The following is an 11,363-nucleotide window of genomic DNA, read 5'->3' as shown; positions in this document are numbered from 1 at the left end:
TCCATTATGCACCGGCCCCCTACGGCTCCTCCTGCGGATGGTGGGTCCACCTGAGCACAGGCCCACGTCGCTCATTCGGGCTGTGCCCAGAATTTGGAGAAAATTATTTCTCCATTTAAAAACTTGCACTGTTAGTTGTGCAGTTTACTCAGTGGAGTACTTTAATTATTTTACAGTTTAATATTTATGAAGTACTACTTTTGCTTGCCAAAATATATCGTTGAGAATAATACTATGGGTACTCAGCAATGTAACATCGTCCTGCTCATCTGGGATTGGTTGAAACGGCCCAACGTAGAGACGTAGAAGTGATGAATTGAGCTGTATCATCATCATCATCATCATCATCATCATCATCATCATATCACCGTTTCAAGTAGTTTATTATACTTTGTAACTTCCCCTTTAGTAATATCCCCAGTAAATTACAGCAACAGAGTCACTGTCCTATATAGATCATTTAAGACTCTGGGACCGTTCCTTCACAGCAAATATCAACTCATTTTACTGCGTGGTTTTGGTAAAGTCCATTACTAAAGTATCCTACATTGAACTGACATCAAGACCGAACTTTGACCTTTAATAAAATGAGTGCCTCAAATAGAACACCATTCCTCCACAGTTCTTCATGGATTTCTACCACAGCAAATATCAACACATATTACTGTATACTTTCTGAGTAAAGTACTACTCACCTGTTATACAGTAAAAACTGCTAGGTAATTTGCTAGTTAACGTGTTATAAATGGAACATACACTCGATGGTGCTGTTGCACCAGTTAACAGCGGATAGTTTATGGGGTGAAGATTCTCAGTCATCCAGGTGAAGTTTTCTGGAAGTTGAGTCACGTCAAGGGGACTTTTGTTTTAAGTAGAAGCGTTTCACCACATATCAGAAGTTGCCCCTAAACGGGTTTACTTTTAGGTTTCACATTTCTGTGTTTACTGTTAATAAAAACCCACAAATGATTGTGTTTCTCTGAAACACTTGTTTATCTATTGTTTAGGATTCTCCTCAGCTTTTAATGCTATTTTTAACTGAACTTTGAAGAGTATGTGAAGCATTTGTCTCTTGTACAGTTGGAATACATATAATGAGTTGTGTGTCCGATAACAATAGCGTTTATTAATCATCCTTTATAATAAATGAACTAAAGCAACAGTAACATTTAACACTACAGTAACTTGGCAGCTTTAAAATGGAAAGAAAACTAGCAGGAACTACTGTGATATGTATAATTAATTCCCAAATATAACTAATAGTACTTACAGAATTATGTCATTTTGTAATTATAGACATTTTATATGTACATTTGCATTCATTAAGCAGCTCTCTATATATGAAGCTTATCGAACATTAGATACTCTGTTCAGGTTTAAGGGGTTGTTCTTACGGGGCACGTCATAGGTGCCGTCTGACGCCGCTAGCACCATCTGAAACAGGAGGATTTTTTGCATCAGCTGATTCATGAAGGCTTGACTGAATTGCGGCCGCTCTCCGGTGACTCTGTTTTTCTGACAACATTTCTGTGCCTCTTCGAACATTTCGTCTGTGTAGCATGCTCCTCCGTTTGCAGCCACCATTTCATCCACCTTCTTGATGAGTTCAGTCACCTGAGTTCTGTCCTTCTTGTTCACGTTGTTGAAGACGTGGAAGCGGTTCCCGCACCGACTCAGGAGCTCTTGAAGCTTCGGGTGACTGTTCTGTAGATACTTATGTATAGTTGTATCCTGCTGAACGAGTTTGTCCCCATGAGTGAAGAGAACAATCATGTAATTTGAGGCTCTGGGTCCAAAGAGCTTCTCCAGGGCTTGGACGCAGTTTTCTTCTTCTTTGGTAAACCTTCCGATCTGAATGACCAGCAGGAAGACGTGGGGACCAGGAGACGACATCTGGATGCACTTTGCAATCTCTTCTCTTATGCTCTCTGCACTCTTAGTTGTGTCCAGGATCCCGGGTGTGTCGACCATGTAGACGGCTCTGGAGCCCCGAGCTCGTTCTCGCTGGCAGTTTTCTGTCACTGACTCTGAACTCACGTTGGACTCAAATAATTTTTTGCCTAGGATGGTGTTACCAACGGCACTCTTCCCCACACCAGTCTTCCCGATCATCACAATCCTGAGATCATCTGCAGGCAGACAGTTGTGGTAAAGACAGACTGGATTTGGCTCTAAGAAACACAGAGGAATAATGAGAGTTGCAGCTCATATAATTATTACCTTCAGGGGTTGAGTGTTTGATGCCCATCTTTGTTCCTCCCTGTTGTGAGAGACAAATGAAACTCTGAGTAGTTTTGCGTCAGTTCTTAGTGCTGTGTTGGATCCTCCCATCGGGTGGATCCAGACTGTAGGGACGCTTAAGAGAAAAATTCAGTCTTACTAGTTTCAAACATCAGCCAGAGGCTTAAGTCAAACCTACGAAGTGTTTTATGTGAAGCAACTGACGAGATGAGTTTTGACAAAGGTTCTACATCACGTAAGTAGCTGTTTTCTTTATCACAGCTTTTGAGTCTCAGGAGACTCGTACTGGGGCACATTTATATTTAGAACCCTTTAAAAAAGTTAATGTCTGTATTTGATGTAAAGCACTGTGGGACAAGTTATGCAGTGTATACAGGAAGAAAGTTGTTGATCAGAGAAACAACTTTAAAGGTGTGTTTTCTCTTCCTGCAGCGCCTTCTGATTGGACCATCGCCGTGTTTGCAAAGAAAACTGACTTTAAAAAAAAGGTTGTAGACATCATCTGCAAACATGTGTCGGCAGAAAACAGCACTTTCACAGTCATCACCACTCCAGAGGTCTTTGATGAACAGTGTTTATATCCTGACCAGCAGATTATTGACTTCATGGCTCGGTCCCTGCCTGGTCCCAATATCTTCATACTGGCTATAGATTCAGAAAACTCTTCAGAAGAAGACGCTGTGACTCAGATCACTAAACTTCAAACAACCATAGGACAAAATGTCACAGAACAGTTGGCTGTTGTAATAGAAGTAATAGAAGACATAAATATTTATGATTCACTCACTTGTCTGAGAGATGCATTTAGCTCAATTCAGTTGACGACTCTCACTGAAGATCTGGCCGATAAATGTAACAAGTGGCGTTCAGGCCCCTTTCAGTACGACTACAAAAACTACAGCGCTGATGTTGTGAGAAGAAGAAAGAACGAACTGGAGAGCAACAGGTAAAAACGTAAAGAGCTCATCTTAATGTCTGCTCTCATCTTAGTTTGTGCTTTTCTCACCATGGTTCCATACTGTTGACTGTCTGACTCTCATATCAGCAGCCACCTGTCAAATCTCTCATCAACAGTATGGTCTGTGCTCAAAGTCATCCAGGAAGAATTCAGTCCTGAACCAACTTTGCTCCAACGTCCTAGTCCTTTCAAATCTGCATTTGGACACAAAGAAGTGTCGTTTTACATGTTACAGAAAGAGAACAGGATCAGAAATACAGTGCTTAATATTATTCTTCATGTGACCTATTTTAAACAGATGAACATTAAATAATATACTGTAAAAGCACATGATAGCACTAAAAAAACACATATATCCAGATTTGTCAAATGCCTCAGATTCTAGACTTATTGTAGTAACAATAAACAGTATGAACTAACATGAAGCAGTTTATTGTCTTAAGATGTATCCTCAGGAAAATCACAGAGAAACACAAACTAGATACAAATATATTTTAATTTATTGTTTGATCTGATTCCAACTACTTTTCAGGAGCGTCTGCCTTCCATCTTACCACCAGTGCGTAGCGAGTAAGTCTTCAGTCCATTTGGGGTCATTTACGCTGATGGTGATGTGAACAAAACCAGCCACATGGAGCTCTAGTTCTTTATTTTTTTTTATAAAAGAAATTAAACTTTGTGCAAATCGAATGTTTGCTGATGTATTTAATCATAAAGAGTTTACAGCCAAGTTTGTTAAAAAAAACAAAACCAAAGAAGTAAATATGAGTTGAAAGAACTTGGAGCTGTATCAACACTGTTGTATCAAGCATTTAACCTTTCATCACAGGAAACAACTCTCCATCCACCTCACAATGTACCGTCGCTCTACCTGCAGCAGCACCTACAGCAGCACCATGTGAACCTAATAAAGGTAATTTATGTAAATGAATGTATAGGTATAGGTTTTATACAGTAACTATGAATACTTCAGATCAATGATGATGTAATAAATCTTTATATCTCCAAGAGTGACATGTTAAGTGAATCATTTCTTTAACTCCATCTTTTAGTGTCTTTCAATACCAATGATGACTGCTTTAACATTGTTCTGCTGGGACTCACTGGGACAGGAAAGAGTGCATCTGTAAACACCATCCTAACGTATGGAAACTCCAGCACTAAGTCTAAAAACTTTGTCCAGTCTGAGCCAAGCTCCATGCCCATCACCACCGAGTGTAACGCCGTAGTGGTGGAGAAGTTCAAAAGGCAGATCAGAGTGGTCGACACACCGGACTTCTTTAATGACCACATCAAAAACTCCCAGGCACAGATCCATGAGTGCAGGAAGTACTGCCAGCCAGGGCAATGCGTGGTGCTCCTGGTGTTCCAGCTGGGCCGCTTCACGGACGGTGAGGCCAAATTATTGGGGAAGCTGGAAGAAACGTTTGGGTGGAAAATCAGGGACAGCGCCGTGGTTCTGCTCACCCACGGAGAGAGCTTCGAAGGCAATCCTGATCAGTTCATTGGTGAAAGAAGTACCCTCAAAAGCATAGTGGAAGCCTGTGGAAACCGATACCATGTGTTCAGGAATACACACAAAGACCCAAAGCAGGTCGTAGCGCTGATGAGGAAGTTTCCAAACTGTGAAAAAATATTTCCAAAGTTATCAGAAAAAAATCCCCATAATGGCAAAAAGAACGAGTGCTCCTTATGTTGACTTTGGTTGATGAACTTGAGTTGCTGCTTGAAATCGGGAGTTGAGCACATACCACTATACTGATTTGAATGAAAACCTTCTTCTTCATGGTGCTCTTGTATAAAAACATACCTTACATTTTATTTTAAATGTGATTTAAACTGCTTGTAAATTTGCAGCGGCAGTTTGAAGTAATGATTCTGTGACAATGTCATTTCTGTAGATAAATTTTGTTATTTGCCCTTTTTCCCATTGATTTCTTGTTTGACTTTTAATAAAATGAAACATTTGAAAAATCTGAGGTCTAAATAGAACAGTATCTACAATTTTGTCACCTCGTGACAAAAGTGAGGATTCAGTAAGTTATTTAGAATTGGCCTCTGATTTAGAGGTAAAACAAATGTATAGGTTCCACTTTACTAAAAACACAGAGGCCGACAACTCATGGGCCACTGTCCAGGACAAGACGTCAAAGATCTACTGTGTGAGAACTTGAGTCAGAAGGCTTCATATGGTAATGAATTGGTAGATGCCTCAGGAACCAATAACCACACAAAGAGAAGCCTACCTTCTAGATGCATGGACAGGTCTTTGGCCTTGTTTCAGGTGGAACTACCCGGTTCAGGGCCGTGCACAGACATTTAAAGGGCAGCGGCCCTAAACAAAAAGTGCTGTTAGAAAATATCCAAATAAAGAGGAAAAAGCAAGACATTCTATTAATTTCCTCAGTTGTTTCCTCATATGAAGTTAGACCAAGAGGGGGGAGGACGTGGGAGGCAGAGGTGAGGGTGGTGGTTTGGGCAGGGCTGTTTTGGTTGTGAAGGAGCATTATCAAGGATTTCAAGCACCTAAACGAAATCTGACACAGCAATAGACAGAAATACATAGACACAGAACATGTACGCGCAAAAAAAAAAACACACATATGTACAAACAGACACACAACATACAGACTCCATCAACACACACACAGAAAAGGACATGTAGTACACATATATGCACAGATAAACATAGACACACACAAAACAGACACAACACACATACACAAATAAATAGACAAGAATTTTCTTTTTTTAATGACTCGAATATTTTGTTACTTTTGTAACAAGACTTTATTTTGTTGTCTAACTGACTGCTTGTTATTGAGAGTCAGTGAGAAAATTGAGTGTCTGTTTGGGAGCGAGCGACAAAAGTAAAAGCCCGAAGTGGAGTAAAAAAAAGATTTAGCCCTCTCTAAGGGCACTGTGAAACAAACAGGCAGGCCACCCCCACACCACAAGAGAAAAAACAAAAAAAAAAAAAAAAAAAGAAAAAAAAAAAAAAAAAAACCCACCCCCCCCCCACACCCCCCCCCCCCCCCCCCCCCCCCCCCCCCCCCCCCCCCCCCCCCTGCACGTCAATGTCCCAGTTCATACTCTACAGTAAATGAGACCCACCATCATAGGAGACTTTGTCAATATGTCAGTGTTCCCCTCTCAGTCCAAAAGTGGAAAACATTATTAATAAATACTGACTGTACGACTCTCAAGAACTTTTATTTTGGTTTATTTCTTGCTGGTACAAATATGCTTCCTGTGTGTTTGTTGTGGTCTAATGAAAATGATCACATGCAGAACGGTAGCGTTACTGGAACATACAAGCCTGAACTACTGTTAGCCTGGAAGGAATTGGCTCCATACAGAACATGTCTGACCAGCTTGCTTTTGTTTTGCTTTGCAGCTTCTTTTTGTTTTACCACTGGAGCGTTTACCGTCAGTGACCTGACGGTAAACGCTCCAGTGTTTCCAGTAAGTGACTATTCACAAGCACGATGACAGGTGACAAGAAAACTTAAAAAACCCCAGGCATCCAGCTGTACTGTAAAAAGATCCAGGGTGTGTCAGCGCTGGAATTTAAAAAATGCTAAATTGAAGATTTATTTATTTTAATAATTTGTATTAGGTTGTTTACGCTGCCACATACAGAAACCTGTCCCAGAGGTTCTACAGTAGGTTAGTAGTATGAACCATTTAGTTGGATCTGTAGCAACCACTTTAACACCTGCACTGGAGTCCTGTATGTGTCAGGACTTCAAGCTGATCAGCTGTTGATCCTCTGAGTTGTCCTGCAGTGACATCACCAGTGAGCACCATTTGAAATGTCAGCAAAAACAATCCAACCAATCAAATCTAAATAAATGGATAATAGCAAATTGGGGAACTAAATGACACATTCTGCCTCTGGCCACACTCCAACCAGGGACCACCCTCAGTCAAAATCAAACATTGCACCTGAAGTGTGTGAATGAGAACTTGGAACAATGACTTGATCCTCAGAGACAGTCAGCTGTTACGTTTCTGATCAGCAGACACTGATTTCAGCTCTTTCTTAAACTAAAGAATGTATTAAAAAGTGCATTCCTTGACACAATCTTCTGAACTAAGTCACGTGAGACCACTTTGCCACATGTTTGCTAACAAATGCTGATACCTTTTGTTTAAATATCAGCATTTGCAGGACAAACTGTTGATACATTAGCTTCTGGATGAACTGACTGAGATTGAGTCGGTTTTGACCTTGTGCATCATTGCTAAAATATGAGAACCTGCTTTGTTTGAGTGAGTCAAACAAGAGCATGTGACCAACAAATAATTCCAACAACTGGAAACTACAACATTAGAATAAAACTCTCTTTGTTTCTAGCTACAGTAAGTAAGTGGTTTAAGCCTGCCAGATTATTAGCTGCCAGATGAGTAGAGGTAAGAATCTCTAAAAAAAGCATCCTGCTGAGCAGCTTCAGTGTTTTCCTGAGTGAAACAAGTGAAACGAATGCTGACCGAAACATGGATGACAGCCAACACATGCCTTTCAGCAATTAATGCTGGGAAAAATAATTTTAATAGGTTGTGCCCCATTCTCCTTAAACTGGTTCATCACATTCTTATTGTGTGAACATTATGTGAACATGCATTCACGTAACCAGCATCTACACACCTACACACAGCCACCACCTTGTGTGCAAGAACCTGTCATGAACCTGGGCTGTTCCTGTGTTTTCTGGTTTCTTATGTTCACTTCCTGTTTTGTTTTGCTGCTCCCGGTCTTGGTTCCTGTCTGCTTCAGTTTGGTTCACTTAGTCATGTGTTTACTTCCTGTTTTATTTTCATGCACTTCCGGTTCTGTCCTGTCATGCTTAGTTCCCCTTTTTGCTTGTATGTGATCACCAGCTGTGTCCCATCATTGATCACCCCTCTGCATTTAGGCACCTGCACATGTCTTTGTTCTCTGTCAGTTAGTTGTTCGTCGTGTACCCAGTTTGTCAAACCCACCATCCGTGTCCAAGTAAGTTTCTGTTTTTCTGACTCGTGCCTGCTCTGACTGTGCTTTGCCTTGTCCCTGCCCGTACTTCTGCCTGGATATCGTGACCCCCGGTTTTGACAATTGCCTGCCCGACTCCCGTTTTGCCTGCCGTCTTGGTTTATGCCGAATAAACCTGGTTTCTGCTTAAGCCTGTTTCCTGAGCTGTGCGTTTGGGTTCCTCACTCCTGTTCCGCTCAATGCGAGCCCTGTCAGAACCTACCAGGTTTCTTTGGTAGGTGGACTAGTGACCTGTTGCAGGCAGGGTGTTCCCTGCCTCTCGCCTTAAGGTAGGTAGAATAAGCTACAGCACCACCCAAGTCCACTACGGGGACCAAGCAGAGGAAGATGGAAGAAATATTCAGAACTCTGATTGAATAAATAAATAAAACAAAAACACAAAACCAGTTTTTTCTACACAGTGAGTTAGCATTTCCTTATTATCCTTAATCTAGTGAGCCTGAGCTCAGCGCTTATCTGTACAGGAGAAGGTGACTGGAATGGAGGAATGCCTTGGGGTCCCACCAGCAGAGCTGGAGTAAGTGTCCACAGAGAGCGAAGTCTGGAGCTCTCTGCTAACCCTGCTACCCCAACAAGTAACTGTAGTGGATCTAGGAACTATGAATACTTTGAAACCCTAGACTAATATCTGCAATAAACACACAACGTTGCCAGGTCAGCGGGGAGAAAGTTAATGTGGCAGTGGACTTAAAAATAATGAGATACATGACAGTTGAAACCAAGAAAATAAACGGGATGTTCTCTGTCCAAGGTGTTTGTTCAGTGGCAGGGTAATAACATAAGAGCAGACCCACCAAGGCTGGAGACTGAAGAGTAATGGAAAGGCATAGGGGAGTAGGACGCATCACAGCAGACCACAGACCTCAGACCTTCCTGAACAAGATCCGGTATGAAGAACTGAACGGTCCTGAAACGATCCATGCCCACTGGTTAAAGAAGCTAACCTCTCTCCAGAGGCAGAGAAGACCCCCAGATTCCTAAAAAAAAAAAAAGCACAGCAACAACTTCCTACGATTCCTCGGGAAAAAAAAACTGGAAAAGAAAGTTTTTACTGATTTTCTACAATGATTTGGTGGAGGGCACTTTCACATACTGTCTAGGAGTGTAGTATGCAGGATCCACTGTTGAGGACAAGAACGCTGAACAGAGGCTGATAAACACGGCTCTGAAAAAATCATGGGTTGTCCTCCGCCCTCCCTGGACAACTTAGCAGGTCCAGAATCAACGCCATCACACTCCCCCCAGTGGGAGGGTCAGCCCAGAAATTGGACACCCACGGTCTGTAGGGAGCCTGCCAGAAGAAGCCCCCCGTGCCCAGAGAGGGACCCGCCCCAAGTCCGCCACCCCCAAAACAGCAAAGGACCCATCACCCCAATCATATCCCCTGGCACCACCTTGTTTGAATCACTCAAACAAAGCAGGTTCTCATATTTTAGCAATGATGCACAAGTTCACAACCAAAGCAAGCAGTCAGTTCATTCAGAAGCTAATGTATCAACAGTTTGTCCTGCAAATGGTGATATTTAAACAAAAAGTATCAGCATTTGATAGCAAACATGTGGCAAAGTGGTCTCACGTGACTTAGTTCAGATGATTGTTCCCCAATTCCCCAATTTGCTATTATCCATTTATTTAGATTTGATTGGTTGGATTGTTTTTGCTGACATTTCACTGGTGATGTCACTGCAGGACAATTCAGAGGATCAACAGCTGATCAGTTTGAAGTCCTGACACATACAGGACTCCAGTGCAGGTGTTAAAGTTTTTCTAGGTTTCTGTATGTGGCAGCGTAAACAACCTAATACAAATTATTAAAATAAATAAATCTTCAATTTAGCATTTTTTAAATTCCAGCGCTGACACACCCTGGATCTTTTTACAGTACAGCTTCAGGTGCAATGTTTGATTTTGACCGATTGTGATCCCTGGTTGGAGTGTGGCCAGAGGCGGAATTTATCATAAGTACACTGGGGAAACCAGAGCATTTAGACAGCATGGAGGACAGTTCTTGAAGTTTTTTGTTCCCCAATTTGCTATTATTCATACGTGTAGCTTCATATAAATGTCCAAATGGTCTGATGATCTTTGTTCACATTTCAAATGGTGCTCACTGGTGATGTCACTGAAGGACGGTAGAATCTTTATCTTCGATTTAAAGTTAAAATTCCAGCACTGACACACCCTGGATCTTTTTCCAGTACACCTGGATGCCTGTGATTGTTTTCCAGTAACCTGTCATTGTGTTTGTGATTAGTCACGTACTGGAAACACTGGATCGTTTACCGTCAGGTCACTGATGGTAAACACAACAAAAAGAGGCTGCAAAACAAAAGCAAGCTGGTCAAATATGTATGAGGTCAGTAGCTGTCAGGCTAATAGCAATGCCATGCTATGTTATGTTATGGTGCAGGGTAGATTTCAGGTTTATATGTTCCAGTAATGCTACCGTTCTGCAGGTAAGTGGTCCCACCCACCAGCCCTCCCAAAGCAATGCTATCCTCGGTTTTAACTGCATTAGCCATATATACTCATGCAGGACTTTGAAAGCTGCCCCCCTGGGGGACGGTGGATAGGGCCTTTGATGACCACTTTGATGGCTCCGCCTGCTGGACTCCTCTGTGAACCGGGGGTCTTCCAGGGTTGCTCATATTTAAGCACATACACAAGACTCTGCCTGTTGGACTCTGCTGCCTGTTGGGGAGCCGAAGGTTACAGGTTCAAACCCCCACCAGTGCACCAAGTGTGTCCTTCAGTAAGACACTTCACACTAGCTTAGTGGGCCCCTGCGGATGGCTTAAACACAGCAGAGCAATTTTGTTATTACATTGTATGTGATAATGACCAGTAAAGGCTGTCGGATTCCCTTGGACGAAGTTGCAGATTCTACTGCTGATCGGGAACGTGTGTTACGGATCATTAGTTGCATTTACATAGTAGTTATGTAAACAAAGGACCACTTGAATCTAGCTTCAGGATGCCAGGAAGATACCACAAAAACAGCAGAGACAGAACAGTTGAATGAGCACAAAGTAAGTAACATGTTCAACCTTTTTATTGTTTTAGCTTGCTCTGTGAAGTTTGAGTAAAATTATGAGCTCTGTTATGTCGTTGTGAACTGTCGGGAGGAGC

The 11,363-nt window shown here is 42.0% G+C and overlaps 2 protein-coding genes across 2 annotated transcripts; one reads left to right on the top strand and one right to left on the bottom strand.

Moving 5' to 3' along the window:
- Positions 1–364: 364 nt before the first annotated feature.
- LOC114869161 (GTPase IMAP family member 7-like) lies at positions 365–2,327 on the bottom strand. The gene is made up of 2 exons (XM_029173091.3): positions 2,221–2,327; positions 365–2,129 (listed from the first exon to the last, which is right to left on the bottom strand). Exons 1-2 carry the CDS (start codon positions 2,246–2,248, stop codon positions 1,348–1,350), a joined length of 810 nt encoding a protein of 269 aa, XP_029028924.1. The 5' UTR covers positions 2,249–2,327; the 3' UTR covers positions 365–1,347.
- On the top strand, positions 2,325–5,124 carry LOC114869159 (GTPase IMAP family member 8-like). Its single transcript, XM_029173089.3, has 5 exons — positions 2,325–2,476; positions 2,674–3,187; positions 3,732–3,769; positions 4,029–4,112; positions 4,252–5,124. Exons 1-5 carry the CDS (start codon positions 2,449–2,451, stop codon positions 4,896–4,898), a joined length of 1,311 nt encoding a protein of 436 aa, XP_029028922.1. The 5' UTR covers positions 2,325–2,448; the 3' UTR covers positions 4,899–5,124.
- Positions 5,125–11,363: the final 6,239 nt, after the last annotated feature.

The sequence above is a fragment of the Betta splendens genome, chromosome 14, assembly GCF_900634795.4.
Source record: "Betta splendens chromosome 14, fBetSpl5.4, whole genome shotgun sequence".
NCBI lineage: Eukaryota > Metazoa > Chordata > Actinopteri > Anabantiformes > Osphronemidae > Betta > Betta splendens.
Note: the sequence above shows the minus strand (reverse complement) of the source record. Positions and strands in the feature narration are given on the sequence as shown.

Excerpts from the sequence above, each read along its gene's own strand:
- LOC114869159 (XM_029173089.3), top strand. The coding sequence starts at position 2,449 with ATGAGTTTTGACAAAGGTTCTACATCAC. Across the intron at positions 3,770-4,028 it reads TTACCACCAGTGCGTAGCGA|GAAACAACTCTCCATCCACC; the intron begins GTAAGTCTTCAG and ends CTTTCATCACAG. Across the intron at positions 4,113-4,251 it reads ACCATGTGAACCTAATAAAG|TGTCTTTCAATACCAATGAT; the intron begins GTAATTTATGTA and ends TCCATCTTTTAG.
- LOC114869161 (XM_029173091.3), bottom strand. The coding sequence starts at position 2,248 with ATGGGCATCAAACACTCAACCCCTGAAG. Across the intron at positions 2,130-2,220 it reads CAAACACTCAACCCCTGAAG|ATGATCTCAGGATTGTGATG; the intron begins GTAATAATTATA and ends GTCTGCCTGCAG.